Source organism: Heterodontus francisci, chromosome 5 (genome assembly GCF_036365525.1).
Source record: "Heterodontus francisci isolate sHetFra1 chromosome 5, sHetFra1.hap1, whole genome shotgun sequence".
NCBI lineage: Eukaryota > Metazoa > Chordata > Chondrichthyes > Heterodontiformes > Heterodontidae > Heterodontus > Heterodontus francisci.
Genome location: NC_090375.1, coordinates 145,833,853 through 145,850,692, shown reverse-complemented (window position 1 = coordinate 145,850,692; position 16,840 = coordinate 145,833,853). Strand labels below are relative to the sequence as shown.

Here is a 16,840-nt window from a genome sequence, read left to right as displayed (position 1 = left end):
GGTGTGGTTGGGTGGTGGGTGGCTATCCTGCATATGATAATGAGCCGCGGGGCTTAAGATCGCGGCAGCAAGGTGGCGCACAGGCTGTGCGTGCCATCCGCCATTTTTTATGCTCGCCACCGCTCCTGCTGGTGGGACTTCAAAATCCAGCCTGAAGTCTCTGAACATAGTAAATACTATATAATTAATAATTAATGAATATAGTTTTTGTTACAGACCCTTTGCTTTAACATTTATGCATTACACATTTTAGCTTTGTTCGTCCACCACTGATCATTTTCTCTGTGGATGGGTTTCGAGCTTCATATATGAAGAAAGGAGGCAAGGTTATGCCCAACATTGAAAAGCTAAGTAAGGATATTTCTAGAAAAGCTTTAATCGTAATAATTTTTAGCGAATGTTTGTGCCTGTTGAAAGGTGGAAAATTCTGTGATCTGTATCAGGATAGACTGGAGCAAATTCACATTAAGTGATTGTGAGTGAATTTAAACTGTAGTGATTCTGAGCAGCTTGTTTTGGAGAAGTCCTGCATATTTCACTGCATTCTTTCAGAAACTCAGCGATGTATATGATTATGCCATTCTTTGAGGTGATGTTTGTAAGTGATTGGCAGTTGGCATCAGTGGCACATTCACATATGAAATGAATACTACTTTTATGAATAACTGTCTCATACCTATATTTAATACAATTACTGTCCTAAACTACCATGACCCACAGGACACCTAATAAACATATTATTAAATGTAAATATTTGCAATATTAAATATTTAGTATGACTTTTAGCTTCTTTTTCATGTAGATTCTGTATATAAATGAATTTTAGTATTAGATTAGAGATACAGCACTGAAACAGGCCCTTCGGCCCACCAAGTCTGTGCCGAACATCAACCACCCATCTATACTAATCCTACACTAATCCCATATTCCTACCAAACATCCCCACCTGTCCCTATATTTCCCTACCACCTACCTATACTAGTGACAATTTGTAACGGCCAATTTACCTATCAACCTGCAAGTCTTTTGGCTTGTGGGAGGAAACCGGAGCACCCGGAGAAAACCCACGCAGACACAGGGAGAACTTGCAAACTCCACACAGGCAGTACCCGGAATCGAACCCGGGTCCCTGGAGCTGTGAGGCTGCGGTGCTAACCACTGCGCCACTGTGCCACCCCAAATTGTATAACTATTACCTAAACTAACTCATCTATAGTGAGCAATATTTTTAAGCAGTTCTGGTGAAGGGTCACTGGCCTGAAACGTTAACTCAGCTGCTCTCTCCACAGATGCTGCCAGACCTGCTGTGTATTTCCAGAATTTCTTGTTTTTATTTTATAATAGTTTTAAGATGTCTGATTATATTTTGAAGTAAAAAGGAACCTGTAAGAATAACAATGTTGCTATTTATTGGTATACTCAGAGATTCAGTCCTCTAAAGTGGTTTCTTTCTCTCTTCTCCCTCTCTAAAACTGCCTGGTTGATGCGGCTCATTCCTTTATTTCAAGCAAATCCTTGCAATAATTCTCTGTAAGCATAAATAAGTTTTGAAAATACCAGTAAACATAACAAAATGTTTTGCAACATTCAAAATTCTTTAAAAAAACTGGAATGAATACATTCTGAGTTGATTCGGACTGACTCCAGCAGCATGAATGGTGCATTTTAAAAATTGGGATCCATTCCAAATTTAGTAAATCGGCCCTATTTATGCTATAGTGCTCTGCAAATACAAATTACTTTTTAATAGTTACATATCTATGTATGGCAAAGTACTTTAAAGTGTAATGTATACCCTATCCTCTCCCTCCAGACCCCATCTCTTATCATTGAAGAATAATCAGAAGTCGAAAGGCTCATATAGAGAGTCTGAGACAGTTGATTGGAGGAAGCCTAAATAAATTTGTTTCACTGACATACAATACAAAGATCTTGACTGAGCAGATCCGCCAGGCAGCATTTGGTTCTGCACTATTATTCTGTGCATATACCAAAATGACTTGTTGGCAAAGCCTCTCTTTGTAGAACACAGTCTCAGAAAATGGGCATACTTTAATTTGGAAACCTTCTCCCTAACTTCAGCAGATTGCCTCTCCTTCATATCTCTCCAGTCAAATTTGCACTTCTGCTTTACAGAGGAGTGTTTCAGCTGATTAGTTTTCAAGCCTTATGCCATGAGACATAAAGGGGAAAGGTACTTCCTTATATGCTGACAGTAGTTTATGTTTCAAAGTGCCCAAAAGGCTATTTTCCATGGAAAATAATGAAAGTTTCCAAGTAGGAAAGAGTTAATCTCCTCAATGTAAATGTGTCTTCTGTTCTTATTTTCAGTTCTGTTTGATTTACACAAAGTAATATAACATTCACAAGTAAAGTTAAACAAATCTGTGGTTTGAATCAAACCTTGTTCCCTTTGAAAACCTAAAAATAACACAAGCTGTTGGAGAAAATAGAACCCTTCTGTCTCTACAGTAACAGCATAAAAACTTCTTGTATTTTATTTGTGATATAACAGATTCCTTAAGAATAACTGTTTTAGCATGACTACTTAAAGCACTGCAAAATTCAAGTAAGCTTTGCAGACACAATGGAGTAGATCCTGACATGGTGCAGTAGTGTAAAATGGCTGATAGTGAATTGGCAGTGTGTTTGACATCTCTCCTGATTTTTATTTCAATTGACTTCAATAGAAATAAAAAAGCAGGAGAGATAAAAAATGGGCAGCCGATTCGCTAGCATCTGTTTTACATTATTGCACAAAGTTAAGATCTACCCCAATAGGTTTTATTAGTATGCAGATTGTTGCTTATATTAATACAGTTTAGTACCTATTTTGCATTTTCATTTTGCTGTTGTTCCTGATTTCTACTATTGCAAAGTTCAGGCTTTACATGGAAGCACCGACATGTAATATAATGAATTCCAGATGCACATTTGATGTGATACTACCCTTACAAATCTTGTCTTTATCATGAGCATTGAATAGCGATTGAAAAATAAATCCAGTTACTGAGTATTTTCAAATGTAACAGAATGTTTATTATGCAATTTCAGAGAATTACATATCAAATCTAAGTGATATATTCTGTCATGGCTTATGGAACACCACACGTTAGTGTTTCTTCCCCATAACTATCACTGGCATTGCGTCAATATTGCAACACTTACTTTTTTTGCAGATGGTAACAAACTTCTTTGTATTTAGGATCTTGTGGAACTCACGCTCCCTACATGAGACCAGTTTATCCAACAAAAACTTTCCCCAATATGTACACCCTTGCTACTGTAAGTGTTACATTTTGTATAACTAGCTGTGTTTTAATAGCAAGTCAAATTCTTTATCTGCTGGCAATTAAACTGAGTTATTAACAAATTGCTTGTATTCCAATGGAATATATTTTGATTTCAGTGTACTTTTGTACGATACAAATTGTTCTTTCCAGATTGTGTATGAAATAGTGGTGACCCACATGATGACCCTGTAGATTAGAGCACTAGATGGGGTGGCATGGAGCCACAGAGACCCGGAAAAGCCCAAGTATATTTCCTAGTTTGTGTCAGTTTAGCTAATATCATCTGAGACAGTGCAGTAAAATCTTCATTTCGCCCAGTGCTCCTGGAAAAGGGAGAGGAAAAGCAGTCAGGAATTCAGCTCCTGAAATATAAAACGGAAAAACCTGACAGAGGTCTATGATGAAAAGTTAATCAGGCCTTTTCCTTTGCAGCTGCTGACGGACCTGTTGTGTGTTTCCAGCATTCTCTATTTTAATTTTTATCTTTCTGCTCTGATTGCTGCTGGTGCTCTGTGCTGAGAGTTCATACATGAATTTCTGGTGCAGAGGGATTAGGCTTGGTTGTGATGACTTTCATGTTAGATAGCTCACATATGGGGTACCAACATACTGGAGAAGTGCTGGCACATATGGTATTATGCTGCAATATGCAGTCAATCACTTCAGGGAGATAATTGTTGGAAGGAAAAAATAGTAATGGAGGCTTTCAGAATGGTGACTTAGATTATTTTCTTTTAAATGACACATGTTGCCCTGTTAAGCTTAGAAAGGACTGAAAACTAATCAAGCTAGCACCTTCTGTAAAAAGTAAAAATATCCTTATTGATAATCGTGTGAGGTTCTTTTTCTTCTCCATTTTTGCCTCTTTGTCGAGTACTGTGCTCATGACCCTGATTTAAACTAATTCAGGATAAACAAGCCTTAATGTGCTGAAATAGTAGAGACCCTGTGTGCCTAGGAAAAGGAAATATATGGGATTCATTAAGGGCAATAGTGTTTTTGTTAATGCTGTGTCAATACCTTTTTCCCCCTCTTTCAAAATTCAGCACATTTTATGTAGTGTAGGTTTTGAAATTAGTGAATGAGCAATACATTGGAAATCAAATAAGAGGAAAACATTATGTTAGGGCATGAAACGAATTTAAAATTTGTTTTTTCTTTTCAAGCAAACACAAATGTTAGTTTTCCTGCTCTTTGCTATTCCATAAATAATTTACAAATAAGGTTTTGCTTCCAGTTCGTATTTGCTGTGTTCAGGTTTTACATGTATATTTTCCCTCGTGAAATGACTTAATGTGAAAAGGTTGTGTAAATTCTGACAAGCAAAGCCCATGTCTAATCAATTTGCTTTGCTTTTTCATACAAAGGGACTTTATCCTGAATCCCATGGAATTGTTGGCAACTTGATGCATGACCCTGTGTTTGATGCCAACTTCAGCCTTCGAGGCAGAGAAAAATTCAATCCTCGATGGTGGGGAGGACAACCTGTAAGTTCTGCGTGTCTCTTATTCTGAAAGCTTGGCTGGAGAAAGTAGGAAAGTTTGCCTTCTAATTGAAGTCCTCTTCCATCTTCCAGTGAAAATGTTTTTGTTAACATTTCATAATCAAATTAAGGAAAGGAAAGGAAAGGCAGCAAGATTTTGTTTTATCTGTACTCATTAACTGTGAAGGATTAAATTCACAAGTTTAGATGAACTAATCTATTGTACTCTTTTTAAATATTTAAAAGACATTAGCCTTGGCTCACTGGTAGAATGCTGTATCTGAGCCAGCAGCTTGTGGGTTATGTAGCTCCATCCAGGGATTTCAGCTCATAATCTCAGCTGACACATTAGTGCTGTACTGTCAAAGGTGCTGTCATTTGGGTGAGATGTTGAACTGAGGCCCATTTGCCCTCTCAGGTGAACTTAAACTATCCCATTGCACAACTTTAAGAAGAGCAGGGCACTTCTCCTGGTGTCCTGGTCAATATTTATCCCTCAACCAATATCATGAGGAAAAAAAACAGACTATTTAGACATTTATCTCATTGCTGTTTGTGGGACCATGCTGTTTGTAAATTGACTGCCATGTTTCTTACATTTCAAAAGTACTCGATTGGCTGTGAAATGCTTTGAGACATCCTGAGGTCATGAAAAGCACTATAGATATGCAGGTCCTTTCAGGAAAGGTTTTTCATAATTTTTATACATTCCCTGATGGAACATGCATATGAACATACATCATAGTTCTCATCAATACCAAAGTACTGAGTATATGGGCTGAATTTTAGCTCCTGACCTCATTACAGCCTTGGTTCAAACAAAGATAAAAGAGCTGAACTCAAGAGGTGAGGTGAGAGTGACTGCCCTTGACATCAAGGCAGCATTTGACCGAGTATGGCATCAAGGAGCCCTAGCCAAACTGGAGTCAATAGGAATCAGGGAGAAAACTCTCCACTGGTTGGAGTCATACCTAACGCAAAGGAAGATGGTTATGGTTGTTGGAGGTCAATCATCTCAGCTTCAGGCCAAAACTGCAGGAGTTCCTCAGGGTAGTGTCCTAGGCGCAACCATCTTCAGCTGCTTCATCAATGACCTTCCTTCAATCATAAGGTCAGAAGTGGGGATGTTCGCATCATTTGCAACTCCTCAGATACTGAAGCAGTCCGTGTAGGAATGCAGCAAGACCTGGACAATATCCAGGTTTGGGCTGATAAGTGGCAATTAACATTCGCGCCACACAAGTACCAGGCAATGACCATCTCCAACAAGAGAGAATCTAATCATCTCCCCTTGACATTCAATGACATTATGATCGCTGAATCCCCCACTATCAACATACTGAGGGTTATCATTGACCGGAAACTGAACTAGAGTAGCCATATAAATACTGTGAGGGTGATGGTCGAGGGTTGTTTTTGAGAATGGAGGCCTGTGACCAGTTGGGTACCGCAGGGATCAGTGCTGGGAACCTTACTGTTTGTAGTGTACATTAATGATTTAGACGTGAATATGGAAGGTATGATCAGTAAGTTTGCAGATGACACGAAAATTGGTGGTGTCGTAAATAGTGAGGAGGAAAGCCTTAGATTACAGGACGGTATAGTTGGGCTGGTAAGATGGGTCGAGCTGTGGCAGATGGAATTTAATCCTGACAAGTGTGAGGTGATGCACTTTGGGAGGACTAACAAGGCAAGGGAATATAAAATGGATGGTAGGACCCTCGGGAGTACAGAGGGTCAGAGGGACCTTGAGGTGCATGTCCATAGATCACTGAAGGCAGCAGCACAGGTAGATAAGGTGGATTGGAAGGCATATGAGATACTTGCCTTTATTAGCCGACGCATGGAATATAAGAGCAGGGAGGTTATGATGGAGCTGTATAAAATGCTAGTTAGGCCACAGCTGGAGTACTGTGTACAGTTCTGGGCACCACACTATAGGAAGGATGTGATTGCACTGAAGAGGGTGCAGAGGAGATTCACCAGGATGTTGCCTGGGCTGGAGCATTTCAGCTATGAAGAGAGACTGAAAAGTCTAGGGTTGTTTTCCTTAGAGCAGAGAAGGCTGAGGGGGGACCTGATTGAGGTATACAAAATTATGAGGGGCATTGACAGGATAGATAGGAAGAAACTTTTTCCCTTAGTGGAGGGGTCAATAACAGGGGGCATAGATTTAAGGTAAGGGGCAGGAGGTTTAGAGGGGATTTGAGGAAAAAATTTTTCACCCAGAGGGTGGTTGGAATCTGGAACACACTGCCTGAAGGGATGGTAGAGGCAGGAACCCTCACAACATTTAAGAAGTATTTAGATGAGCAATTGAAATGCCATAGCATACAAGGCTACGGTGTCAAGTGCTGGAGATTGCATGGGTGCTTGGTTGTCAGTGCAGACGCGTTGTGCCGAAGGGTCTGTTTCTGTGCTGTATAACTCTATGTTTCTATGACTGTGGCCACAAGAGCAGGTCAGAGGCTAGGAATCCTGCGGCAAGTAACTCACCTCCTGACTCCCCAAAGCCTGTCCACCATCTACAAGGCACAAGTCAGGAGTGTGATGCAATACTCTCCACTTGCCTGGATGGGTGCAGCTCCAACAACACTCAAGAAGTTTGACACCATCCAGGACAAAGCAACTCGTTTGATTGGCACACCATGCACACACATTCGCTCCCTCCACCACCAACGCACAGTGGCAGGCTTTTGCCACCATCTCCAAGATGTACTGCAGCAATGCACTGAGGTTACTCAGGCAGCACCTTCCAAACCCACGCCTTCTACCACCTAGAAGGATAAGGGCAGCAGATGCGTGGGAACCCCATCACCTGCAAGTTCCCCTCCAAACCACACACCATCCTGAGTTGGAACTATATCGCCGTTCCTTCACTGTCGCTTGATCAAAACCCTGGAACTCCCTTCCTAACAGCACTGAGGGTGTACCTACCCCACATGGACTGCAGTGGTTCAAGATGGCAGCTCACCACCACCTTCTCATGGGCAATTAGTGATGTCCAGCGATGCCCACATTGAACAAAAAATAACCTCCTGACTGCATGGTGCTTTCAGGCGTAATATATTGGAAGCATCAGGCTGCTGCATAGGGAACAATGTGGGTTTTGAGGGTAGTGAGGGAAAGAAAGTTGTGGCAGCTTGTTTGACCTTGGGATTAGGGGTTAGTTAGGCTTGAACACAATAGGAAGGGATCTTGAATGGTGGATGAAGTTGGTGTTCCTCATAGCCTGTGGGTGAATTGTTGTGCTGAGGGGGTAGTTTGTATTGAGTGGGTCTCCAAGAATAGGCCCCAGACTTTCTGGTATTTCCCCAGTTCTAGGCAGAAGACAAATGTCACTCATTCTGCTGTACATGTGTTTCAGTGATGCAGTTATTATGGGTGGGGCTGCACTTTGCCACAGATGGGAATGCATTTGCGAGTGACGAGAGTCTTGCTCATTGTGAGTGACCCTTTCTTTCCGTTGGGCAAGCCTCACAAGCGTTGAGCTGTCTTGTCTTGTACCGTGAGAGTGGTCATGTTCTGAGATATCTCACGGACTGTGTCCAGAATGGCTGGATGTGGGGACGTGATCAGAATATCTGGTGCAGGGTCCATTTTGCCCTTCTGGCTACAGGCCCTACAGCAGTTGTCTAGTATGGAGGGTTGGGATTTGTAAAGTGTAGGGTGCAACATGATGATGCTAAATTGGTCTTCCTTATTTTGCTGCAGGTGGCAGTGTTTGGGGTCTAACTGCATGGAGTAGGTTTTTGTCTTCAAGGCTTGAGCAGTAATGTGATGGAGCAGATTGCCCACCATTTATAGAACCTGATGAATTTTCATTCCATTGAAATTCCCTTCTCGTGCCAGGCTGTGCATCCAATGGATTCTACTGGAAGTACTACAGTAGCTGTTTGGGGTTGTCTATGTGACAGCAAGTGCTGGTGGGGTTACTGAGGTGAGAACTTGTGCCCATTTGCGTCACCCCATGTTGCTTACAATAAAAAGCTCTTTGTAAGAACTGGTGTGAGAGCCTCCTCCTGCACTGTGAGGGCTCTTGCTGGCCAAGTTGGCTATTGCCTGGCTCACTGGTGGAAGAAACGAGTGGGCCCACAGGAAGGGTCTGGTGCAAAAAGGTTACCTGATTTCTTTGATTTCACCGGCTAAGGCTAAGTGTGGATGTTGCACCAGCTTAGAACTCAACTAACTTCCTGCTGTTGTTGTAATTGACTGGTGAGGGAGGAATTATCCTCTTAAATATGGACACTGAATAGTTTAAATGCCAGCAGGAGGTAGAGCATGGCTACCCGATCCAAACCTGACGGGACCCGACGGCATGTGTCGGGTTCGGGTCGGGTCGCTCTTCTGGGTCCAGCATTCGGGCTCGGGTCGGGCTGGGTCGGACACACTCTAACACTCTAATAGCCTTGCGTTACAATTGTGTTAGTGAAACACTGGAAACCGCAGATCTTTTGAAGTGTGCTTCCTACTCTGCTTGGTATTTCAAATTACCTTGTAGTGGGATAACCTGTCTGGGCACAACTCCATGGGTTTCTGTTTAACTAGTGACCAAGCAATCACTAACTTCTATGGTAACAATCATCGGCTCACCACCTCCAGTACGTGGCTCCAATCTTAATATACTTTTTAAACAACCTTTCAAGTCCAGTTACAGTTTTTGTTGCTTATCTGCACAAGCTTAAAAAGTGAAAGATGGAAGCTAGGTTAACTGAACATTCCGGTGGTTGGGTTGGGTCGGGTCGGGCGTGGGATAAAATGAAAGGACTCGGGTCGGGTCAGATCTGGTTCTGTCGGGCTCGGGCCTGGTTTCATTTGCAGACCCGAGCAGGCCTTTAGCAGGAGGATGATTAATATCAATGACTCCTTCACTCTGATATACACTGAAAGACATTGGGTTGAATTTTCCTGGCCCTTGATGGCAGGCTTGGAGGCAGGGGAGCTGGGAACATATGGGGGAACTGCATTAGGATGGCTGCATGACACATTCCCACTGCCGGGGAACTTTCCCAGTGGCAGGTTGGGAATTGGATTGGATGCCTGATCCACGGAGGCGGGCTGCCAATTACGTTGGGTAAGGTCCCAATTTGGGGCAATTTTGTCGTCTTTTGTCACCAGTGCAGCAGCCCCCTGCCACGTGTGGAGGGCACCAGCTCAATGGAAGTAGCCTCCCTGCGGCAGCCTGGGGTGGCCTTTGGAACTGGAGGCTCCATCCTGATGGCTCTGCCAGCCTAGATTTTGCTCATTTCTTCACTGCTATGCAGTCCAGCGCTGACGTCTCCGTGTTGAGGTGCCCTTGCGGTCTTCGACCTGCCTCAGCAGTGCCCACCTCTCCCGGTGGGGTTGCTGAGGCTCCTGAGCTGCCAGCCTGCTGATTGCAGTACCAAGAGCCCGCTCAGCATCTTTAATAGAATGTCAAACGTGGAGGCAGCCAATTAGGAGACCACCTCCCAGAATATTGCTGAGCTGGTCTTGCTGCCAACAAGTGTTAGTTCAGGACCCCCAGTTAGTCCCGATGTTGGGGTCCCGAAGCCCATAGCAAAATCCAGCCCACTGCTTCACTCAGAAAATTTATTGAGTTTGGGAAATAATTAGGCACAAAGTTAGTTTATTATCAGACAAGACAAATGACAATTGTTGATTCTGTTTTCATTTGCTCAAAGTAGCATGTTATCATTGTTTTGAGATGTGAAAGTTTACTTTGATTTGCAAAAATTAGCTTATGTTTGAAATTGAGTAGTGTTAAAAAAAAGGAAGTGGTTTGCACGTATTCTCCTGATTTCAAACCCATCTGAAATTGTAGTTAAATAAAGAACTTGTGCATTTTGTGACCTCAGGATGTTCCTAAGTGCTTTACATTCAGTGAAGTACTTTTTGAAGTATAGTCACTGTTGTAATGTAGGAAATGTAGCAGCCAATTTGTGCACAGCAAATTCCCACAAACAGTAATGAGATAATGACTAGATTGTCTTTTTAGTGATGTTGGTTGAGGAATGAGTGTTGGCCAGGCCACTGGGAGAACTCACGTGCTTTTCTTAGCTTGCTGCCATGAGATCTATTACATCATTTGAAAGGGCAGACACGGGATTAACATCGCATCCAAAAGATGGCACCTCTGATAGTGCAGCACTCCCTCAGTACTGCACTGAAGTGTCAGCCTAAAGTTAAAATTTAATTGAGGAGAAAGGTTTTATATATCCTGAGTGGGGAATAATGAGGATGTAATGAAAGTAGGAAATAACTAATTAGATGAAAGAAAAACAAAGACTTAAGCTCTTAACCAATGAGGAAGCAAATTGACCCATGGCTAATGGTCACAACATAGATAACTGATTTGACATACACAATAGACATAAGAAATTTAATTATAGAAATAGGATAGTGGATTCATGGCTGTTACTTAGAAGGCAGTAATTGAGCTCAGTGGTTTTGATAGCATTGCTATTATGGTTTATGTGTATTTAGAAAATCATGAGATAAGTTACTGGTTTAAAGATAACAAGGCATTTGTCATTATATAGTTTAAAAAATATATTAACTGGCAATCAGTACACTTACTGTCATGAAGATGGCATGAGAAGGGTGATAGTGTTGTAAAAATGATTGTAATTTATGACTGAGAAGCATAAGTCATCCTGTATTACCACGTGAGGTAAGAGTGACTGCCCTTGACATCAATGCATCATTTGACCGAGTGTGGCATCAAGGAGTCATCTAGCAAAATTGAAGTCAATGGGAATCAGGGGAAAACTCACCACTGATTGGAGTCATACCTAGCACAAAGGAAGATGGTTGTCATTGTTGGAGGCCAATCATCTTAGCCCCAGGGCTTTGCTGCAGGAGTTCCTCAGGGTAGTGTCCCAGGCCCAATCATCTTCAGCTGTTTTGTCAATTACCTTCCTTGCATCAAAAGGTCAGAAATGGGGAAGTTTGCTGATGGTTGCATAGTGTTCAGTACTAGTCGCAACTCCTCAGATACTGAAGCAGTCTGTGCGTGCATGCAACAAGATCCGGACAACATTCAGACTTGGGCTGATAAGTGGCAAGTAACATTTGCACGATCATCACTGATTCCCCCACCATAAGAATCCTGGGGGTTACCATTGACCAGAAACCTAACTGGACCAGGTTTATAAATAGTGTAGCTACAAGAGTGGTAGCAACATCAGTGGTGGGTAAGGCTTTAGAACCAATAATCAGGAGAAAAATCGACAGGCACTTGGAGAGGTTTGAGTTAATTAAGGAGAGCTAGCATGGATTTGTAAAAGGGAAATAGAGTTTAAGTGAATCTAAGTGAATTTTTGTTGAAGTAACCGAGAAGGTTGATGAGGGGAAAACAATGGATGTTGTCCATATGGATTTTAAGAAAGCGTTTGACAAAGTATCACATAAAAGGCTGTTTAACAAAATTGAGGCTCTTGGAATAGGAGGGTCGGTGTCATCTTGGATAAAAAACTGGCTTAAGACAGAAAACAGCAAGTCGTGGTAAATGGCTGTTTTTCAGACTGGAGGATGGTATTCAGTGGTGTTCCCCAAGGTTCAGTGCTAGGACCACTGCTTTTATATATATATATATATATATAGATAAATGACTTGGATATTGGAATACAGAGTAAAATTGCAAAATTTTCCAGATAGCAAACTTGGAAGTATGGCAAACAGTGAACATGATACTAATCAACAGGACAGAGAAGCTAGAAGAATGGGCAGCTAAATGGCAGATGGAATTTAATCCAGAGAAGCGTGAGAGGATGTATTTTGGCAGAAGAGATAGGGAGAGGCAATATAGACTAAATAGCACAGTTATAAACAGTGTGCAGGGACAGAGGGACCTGCGGTTCATTTGCTTAGATCTTTGAAGGTAGCAGGACATATATTGAAAGAGTAAAGCAAATGGGAACTTGGGCTTCATAAATAGAGATATTGAGTACTAAAGCAGGGAAGTTATGCTGAACCTTTATAAAACTCTGGTTAGGCCACAACTAGGGTATTGCATCCAGTTCTAATCACACACTTTAGGAAGGATGTGAGGGTCCTTGAGAGGGTGCAGAGGAGGTTTACCAGAATGGTTCCATGGATGATGGATTTTGGTTACAAGGTTATGTTGGAGAAGCTGGGGCTGTTTTCCTTGGAGCAAAGGTGATTGAGGGGTGATTTGATTTGATAGAGGTGTACAAGATTATGACAGGTTTAGATAAGGTAGACAAAGAAAAGTTGGTCCCATTAGCTGCTGTCACAAGGACTAGGGCACACAGATATAAGGTATTAGGCAAGAGATGCAGGGGTGATGTGAGAAAGAACATTTTTAGTCAGTGAGTGGTAATGACCAGGAACTCACTACCTATGAGGGTGGTGGAAGCAGAGAAGATCATGATTTTAAATGGAAATTGCAAGGCAACTTGAGAGAAATAAAATATGGGGATAGTGTGGGGAAATGGGACTGACTGGATTGCTCTACAGAAAGCCGGCATGGACTCAATGGGCCGAATGGCCTCCTTATGTGCTGTAATGTCTCTTGTGCTCTGACTCTATGACTGTAAATGCAGGTCAGAGGCTGGGAATTCTGTAGCAAGTAACTGACCTCCTGAATCCTCAAAGCCTGTCCACTATCTACAAGGCACAAGTCAGGAGTGTGATGGAATACTCTCCACTTGCCTGGATGAATACAGCTTCAACAACACTCAAAAAGCTCAACACCATCCAGGACAAAGCAACCTGCTTGATTGGCACCCATCCATCACCTTCAACATTCAATCCCTCCACCACCCACGCACAGTGGTAATAGTGTGTACCATCGACAAGATGCACTGCAGCAACTCACCAAGCCTCCTTCAACAGCATCTTCCAAACATGTGACCTTTGCCACCTGGAAGAACAAGGCAGCAGATGTAATGGAACACCACCACCTGCAAAGTCCCCTCCAAACCACAAATCGTCCTTGGAATGATATTTCCATTCCTTCACTGTCGCTGGGTCAAGATCCTGGAACTCCCTTCCTAATAGCACTGTGGGTGTACCTGCACCACATGGACTGCAGCGGTTCAAGAAGGCAGCTCACGACCACCTTCTCAACGGTAATTAGAAATGGGCAACAAATGCTGGTCTTACCAGTGATGCTCACATCCCATGAATGAATTAAAAAAAAACTATTAAGTTCCATTATATTATTACCATTATACCACCAGGCAATTATAAGGACATACTTGATTTACATTTTTACATATACCAACATGCATGGTGTACATTTTTACATATTTTTTAGGTTGACTCATGTTCTACAGTATATTATAAACTAAAGTGTTATGAGGTGTTCTGGTATCGTCCCCATTGCTGGCTGCAGTTCACCAGGCACTTACCCATGCAACTTCTTTCCATGTGCTCCTGCACATAACTCCAACCACTCCATGTGAGACAGCAATTTTCATGTACTTCCTCCAATCTGGCATGTTGTTTTTGCTGTTTGTAATGCAGTCTGCTGTACATGGGAGAGACTAAAGACAGATTTGATGTTCTCTTTGCTAAGCACTACTATTCTGCACTCATGATTTGGGCTTCCTCCTTCAACTTCCTCTTATTCCCAGCCCAATCCTTACATCTATGGCCTACACTGTTCAAACCAATCCAAATTCAAACTTCAAGAACCTCTTCTTCCTTAGCATTCTGCGGTCCTTGAGTCTGAAAATTGACTTTAGCAGTGTCAGAACATGACTGCCTCACGTATTTTCCTGCCTATTTTACTCAGCTATCTTGCATTTTGAAGATTTTTATCAATTTAATCTTTCTAATATCTTTTTGCCATCTTACTGACGTGATCTTTGTATATGATCTGGTTCCTTAACTCTGATCAGTTTCTGAAAAAAAAAACTGATCACAAGTTATTAAACCCATCAATTGGTTCTTTGTGGTACTGAGTATGCCTGACTCAATTGTTCTCTTCCTCCTTTTTTGTTTTGTTTAATCTCATAAAAGAACTCACTTATCTTCCAGTTTCTGATTACAATAAAACATTAAGCTGTCTTCTCTTTCCAAATGTTGATGGAGCTGCGCTGTGCTTCCTGTATTTTCTGGTTTCATTTTGGATTTCAGGCTCTAGCAGTTTGTTCTTTTTGCATTGAGAGGTTTATTTCTATCTTCTGAACCTCTCATGCTTTGCAACACATTGTAGATTAGAGTTATTCTTCACAATATATAGGGCTGGATTTTACCAGTCCTTTTGAGATAGGCTGAGAGGGGAGGGCTGGTAATATTGTGGGGGAAGGCATGGGGAGGGGAGCCCGACACCCTTCCTTGCATGACATATTACCATCTCTCCCCTGCTGGCATTTGACCATAAACCTTGGCATCCTCCCAGTGGGTTGCTAAGGTGGACCCTCTTTAATGGCCACTCCATGGCCCATGGAAGGGCCCCTGGCAGTATTGGCTGCCCCCGTGGCTAAGGTGCCCCCACTGGAATATGCACCCCCTGCTGGATCGCCAGGGCCCGCCTGGCTGACCCTGTCTTGCTCAACAAAACTAACCTCGTCTTCAAGGGCTCTTCGACTTGGAGGCGCCCTCTTGCTTGTCCTGCAGCCTCTTCAGTGGCCATTGCTAGCTGTGGTGCTGCCGAGGCTGCTGAGCAACTGGCTCTCTAATTGGACTGGCAGGTCTGGGACATGGGCCGCCGTCCTCAAATAGGCGGAGGTCCCAATGGTGGCCTAATTGGCTGCTTCCGGTAAAATGCTGCCCCAGGGTCCCACCTCTTGTTGGCACGGGATCAGTTCCTTCTTTCAGTCCTGGTGGCAGGACATCTTCACTTTTTGAAAAATTCAGCTCATAGAAATAAAGCCATTTCTGTTTGTTTTACTGTTGTCCAGTTTTTGCTGGTGGGAATGTTACGACCAGGTGTGAAAGGTATCTAGGGGTCTTTTCAGCCTTTACCTGGTCTTATCATAACAGGGTTTAATTTTAAACACACTGTGTTTTGAGCTCCCCCTTAGTGAATCCTTGTTCACCACTTTCCAATTATAAGGCAAAGAAATGAGCATTAACAGGCTTTCTTAGGTTTAAAGAAGAAAAGTGAAATTTATTAAACCTTAAGCTTAAACTTTAATACGGTTAACACCTGCGGATATACAATGCGCCTACGCTAGCATGCACATGCGATACACATATTCAAATAGGGACAGAAAAGAGCAGAAGAAAAAATAAATGGAGAGGTTTGAGGCAGTCTCTAAAGGGGGTTTCTTGTTATTGTTTCTGTGTTTCCAGCTTGCTGTAGAGTCCTTGGTTGTAAACAGCTCGTTGGGGCCCAGTATTCTTCTTAAACCTTGTTCACTATAGGAAGCTTTTCTCTCTCGAGATTCATGTGTCTTCAATGGTTTCCGATGCTGGTGAGAGCGAGATGAGAGTAGACAGGTGAGAGGTGTTCTCAGTCCAGGAGAAAACAACCTTCTGATTTCAAATTCCTTGTTGGATGTTCGAATTAAAAAAACTCCAACAGTCAGTCAGTCCTGTGACCAAACTGGCCCGACCACGTCTGTTTGTGTATTTGGCCATCTCAGCAGTTAACCTGGAATGCTTCAACATCTGGTAATCAAAAGTCCATTGTGGATTAAATTGGAGCAGGGAATAGCTGCTTTGTCCTTTAAAGTACTTGTCTGTTGACATGTTAATGTCTCTCTCCAGCCAAAGTCTCCAATTGTTTTTTAAAGTAAGTTCTTTCTTCACCAACAATAGTTTAAAATCAACGTTCATGTGGTGAAATTAATTTTCCTCATTCTTGGCAGGTGGGGGCGGGGGGTGCTTGCCTGACAGGGGATGTCATGTCAGACAGCGATAGCCCATTCACTTCTGTTAGTGTACAGTCTGATTAGGTCAGAAGTGTTTAAAAAAATAATTTTACTGGCTACACTTGAAAATCACAACTTCTAATAAAGATTTATGTTGGCAGGCCAGACTTGAGGTTGTGTCCCAATTTGATCCACTGTGGGATGCAGAGAGCTGCCTATAAAGGCTCTCTTCCAGCATTATTAAAACGTGTCCCTGAGCAGTGGTTTTTGCAGACTCCGCTTCCTGCCAACCTGAC

At 42.4% G+C, this 16,840-nt stretch overlaps 1 protein-coding gene across 1 annotated transcript in view; it reads left to right on the top strand.

Annotated features, from left to right (window-relative positions):
- enpp2 (ectonucleotide pyrophosphatase/phosphodiesterase 2) overlaps positions 1–16,840 on the top strand; it is a 115,604-nt gene that overhangs the window by 19,113 nt on the left and 79,651 nt on the right. The window contains exons 7-9 of the mRNA XM_068032197.1: positions 254–351; positions 3,206–3,285; positions 4,661–4,780. Of these exons, the coding sequence (XP_067888298.1) occupies positions 254–351; positions 3,206–3,285; positions 4,661–4,780 (298 nt within the window). The remainder of the gene's footprint in view (positions 1–253; positions 352–3,205; positions 3,286–4,660; positions 4,781–16,840) is intronic.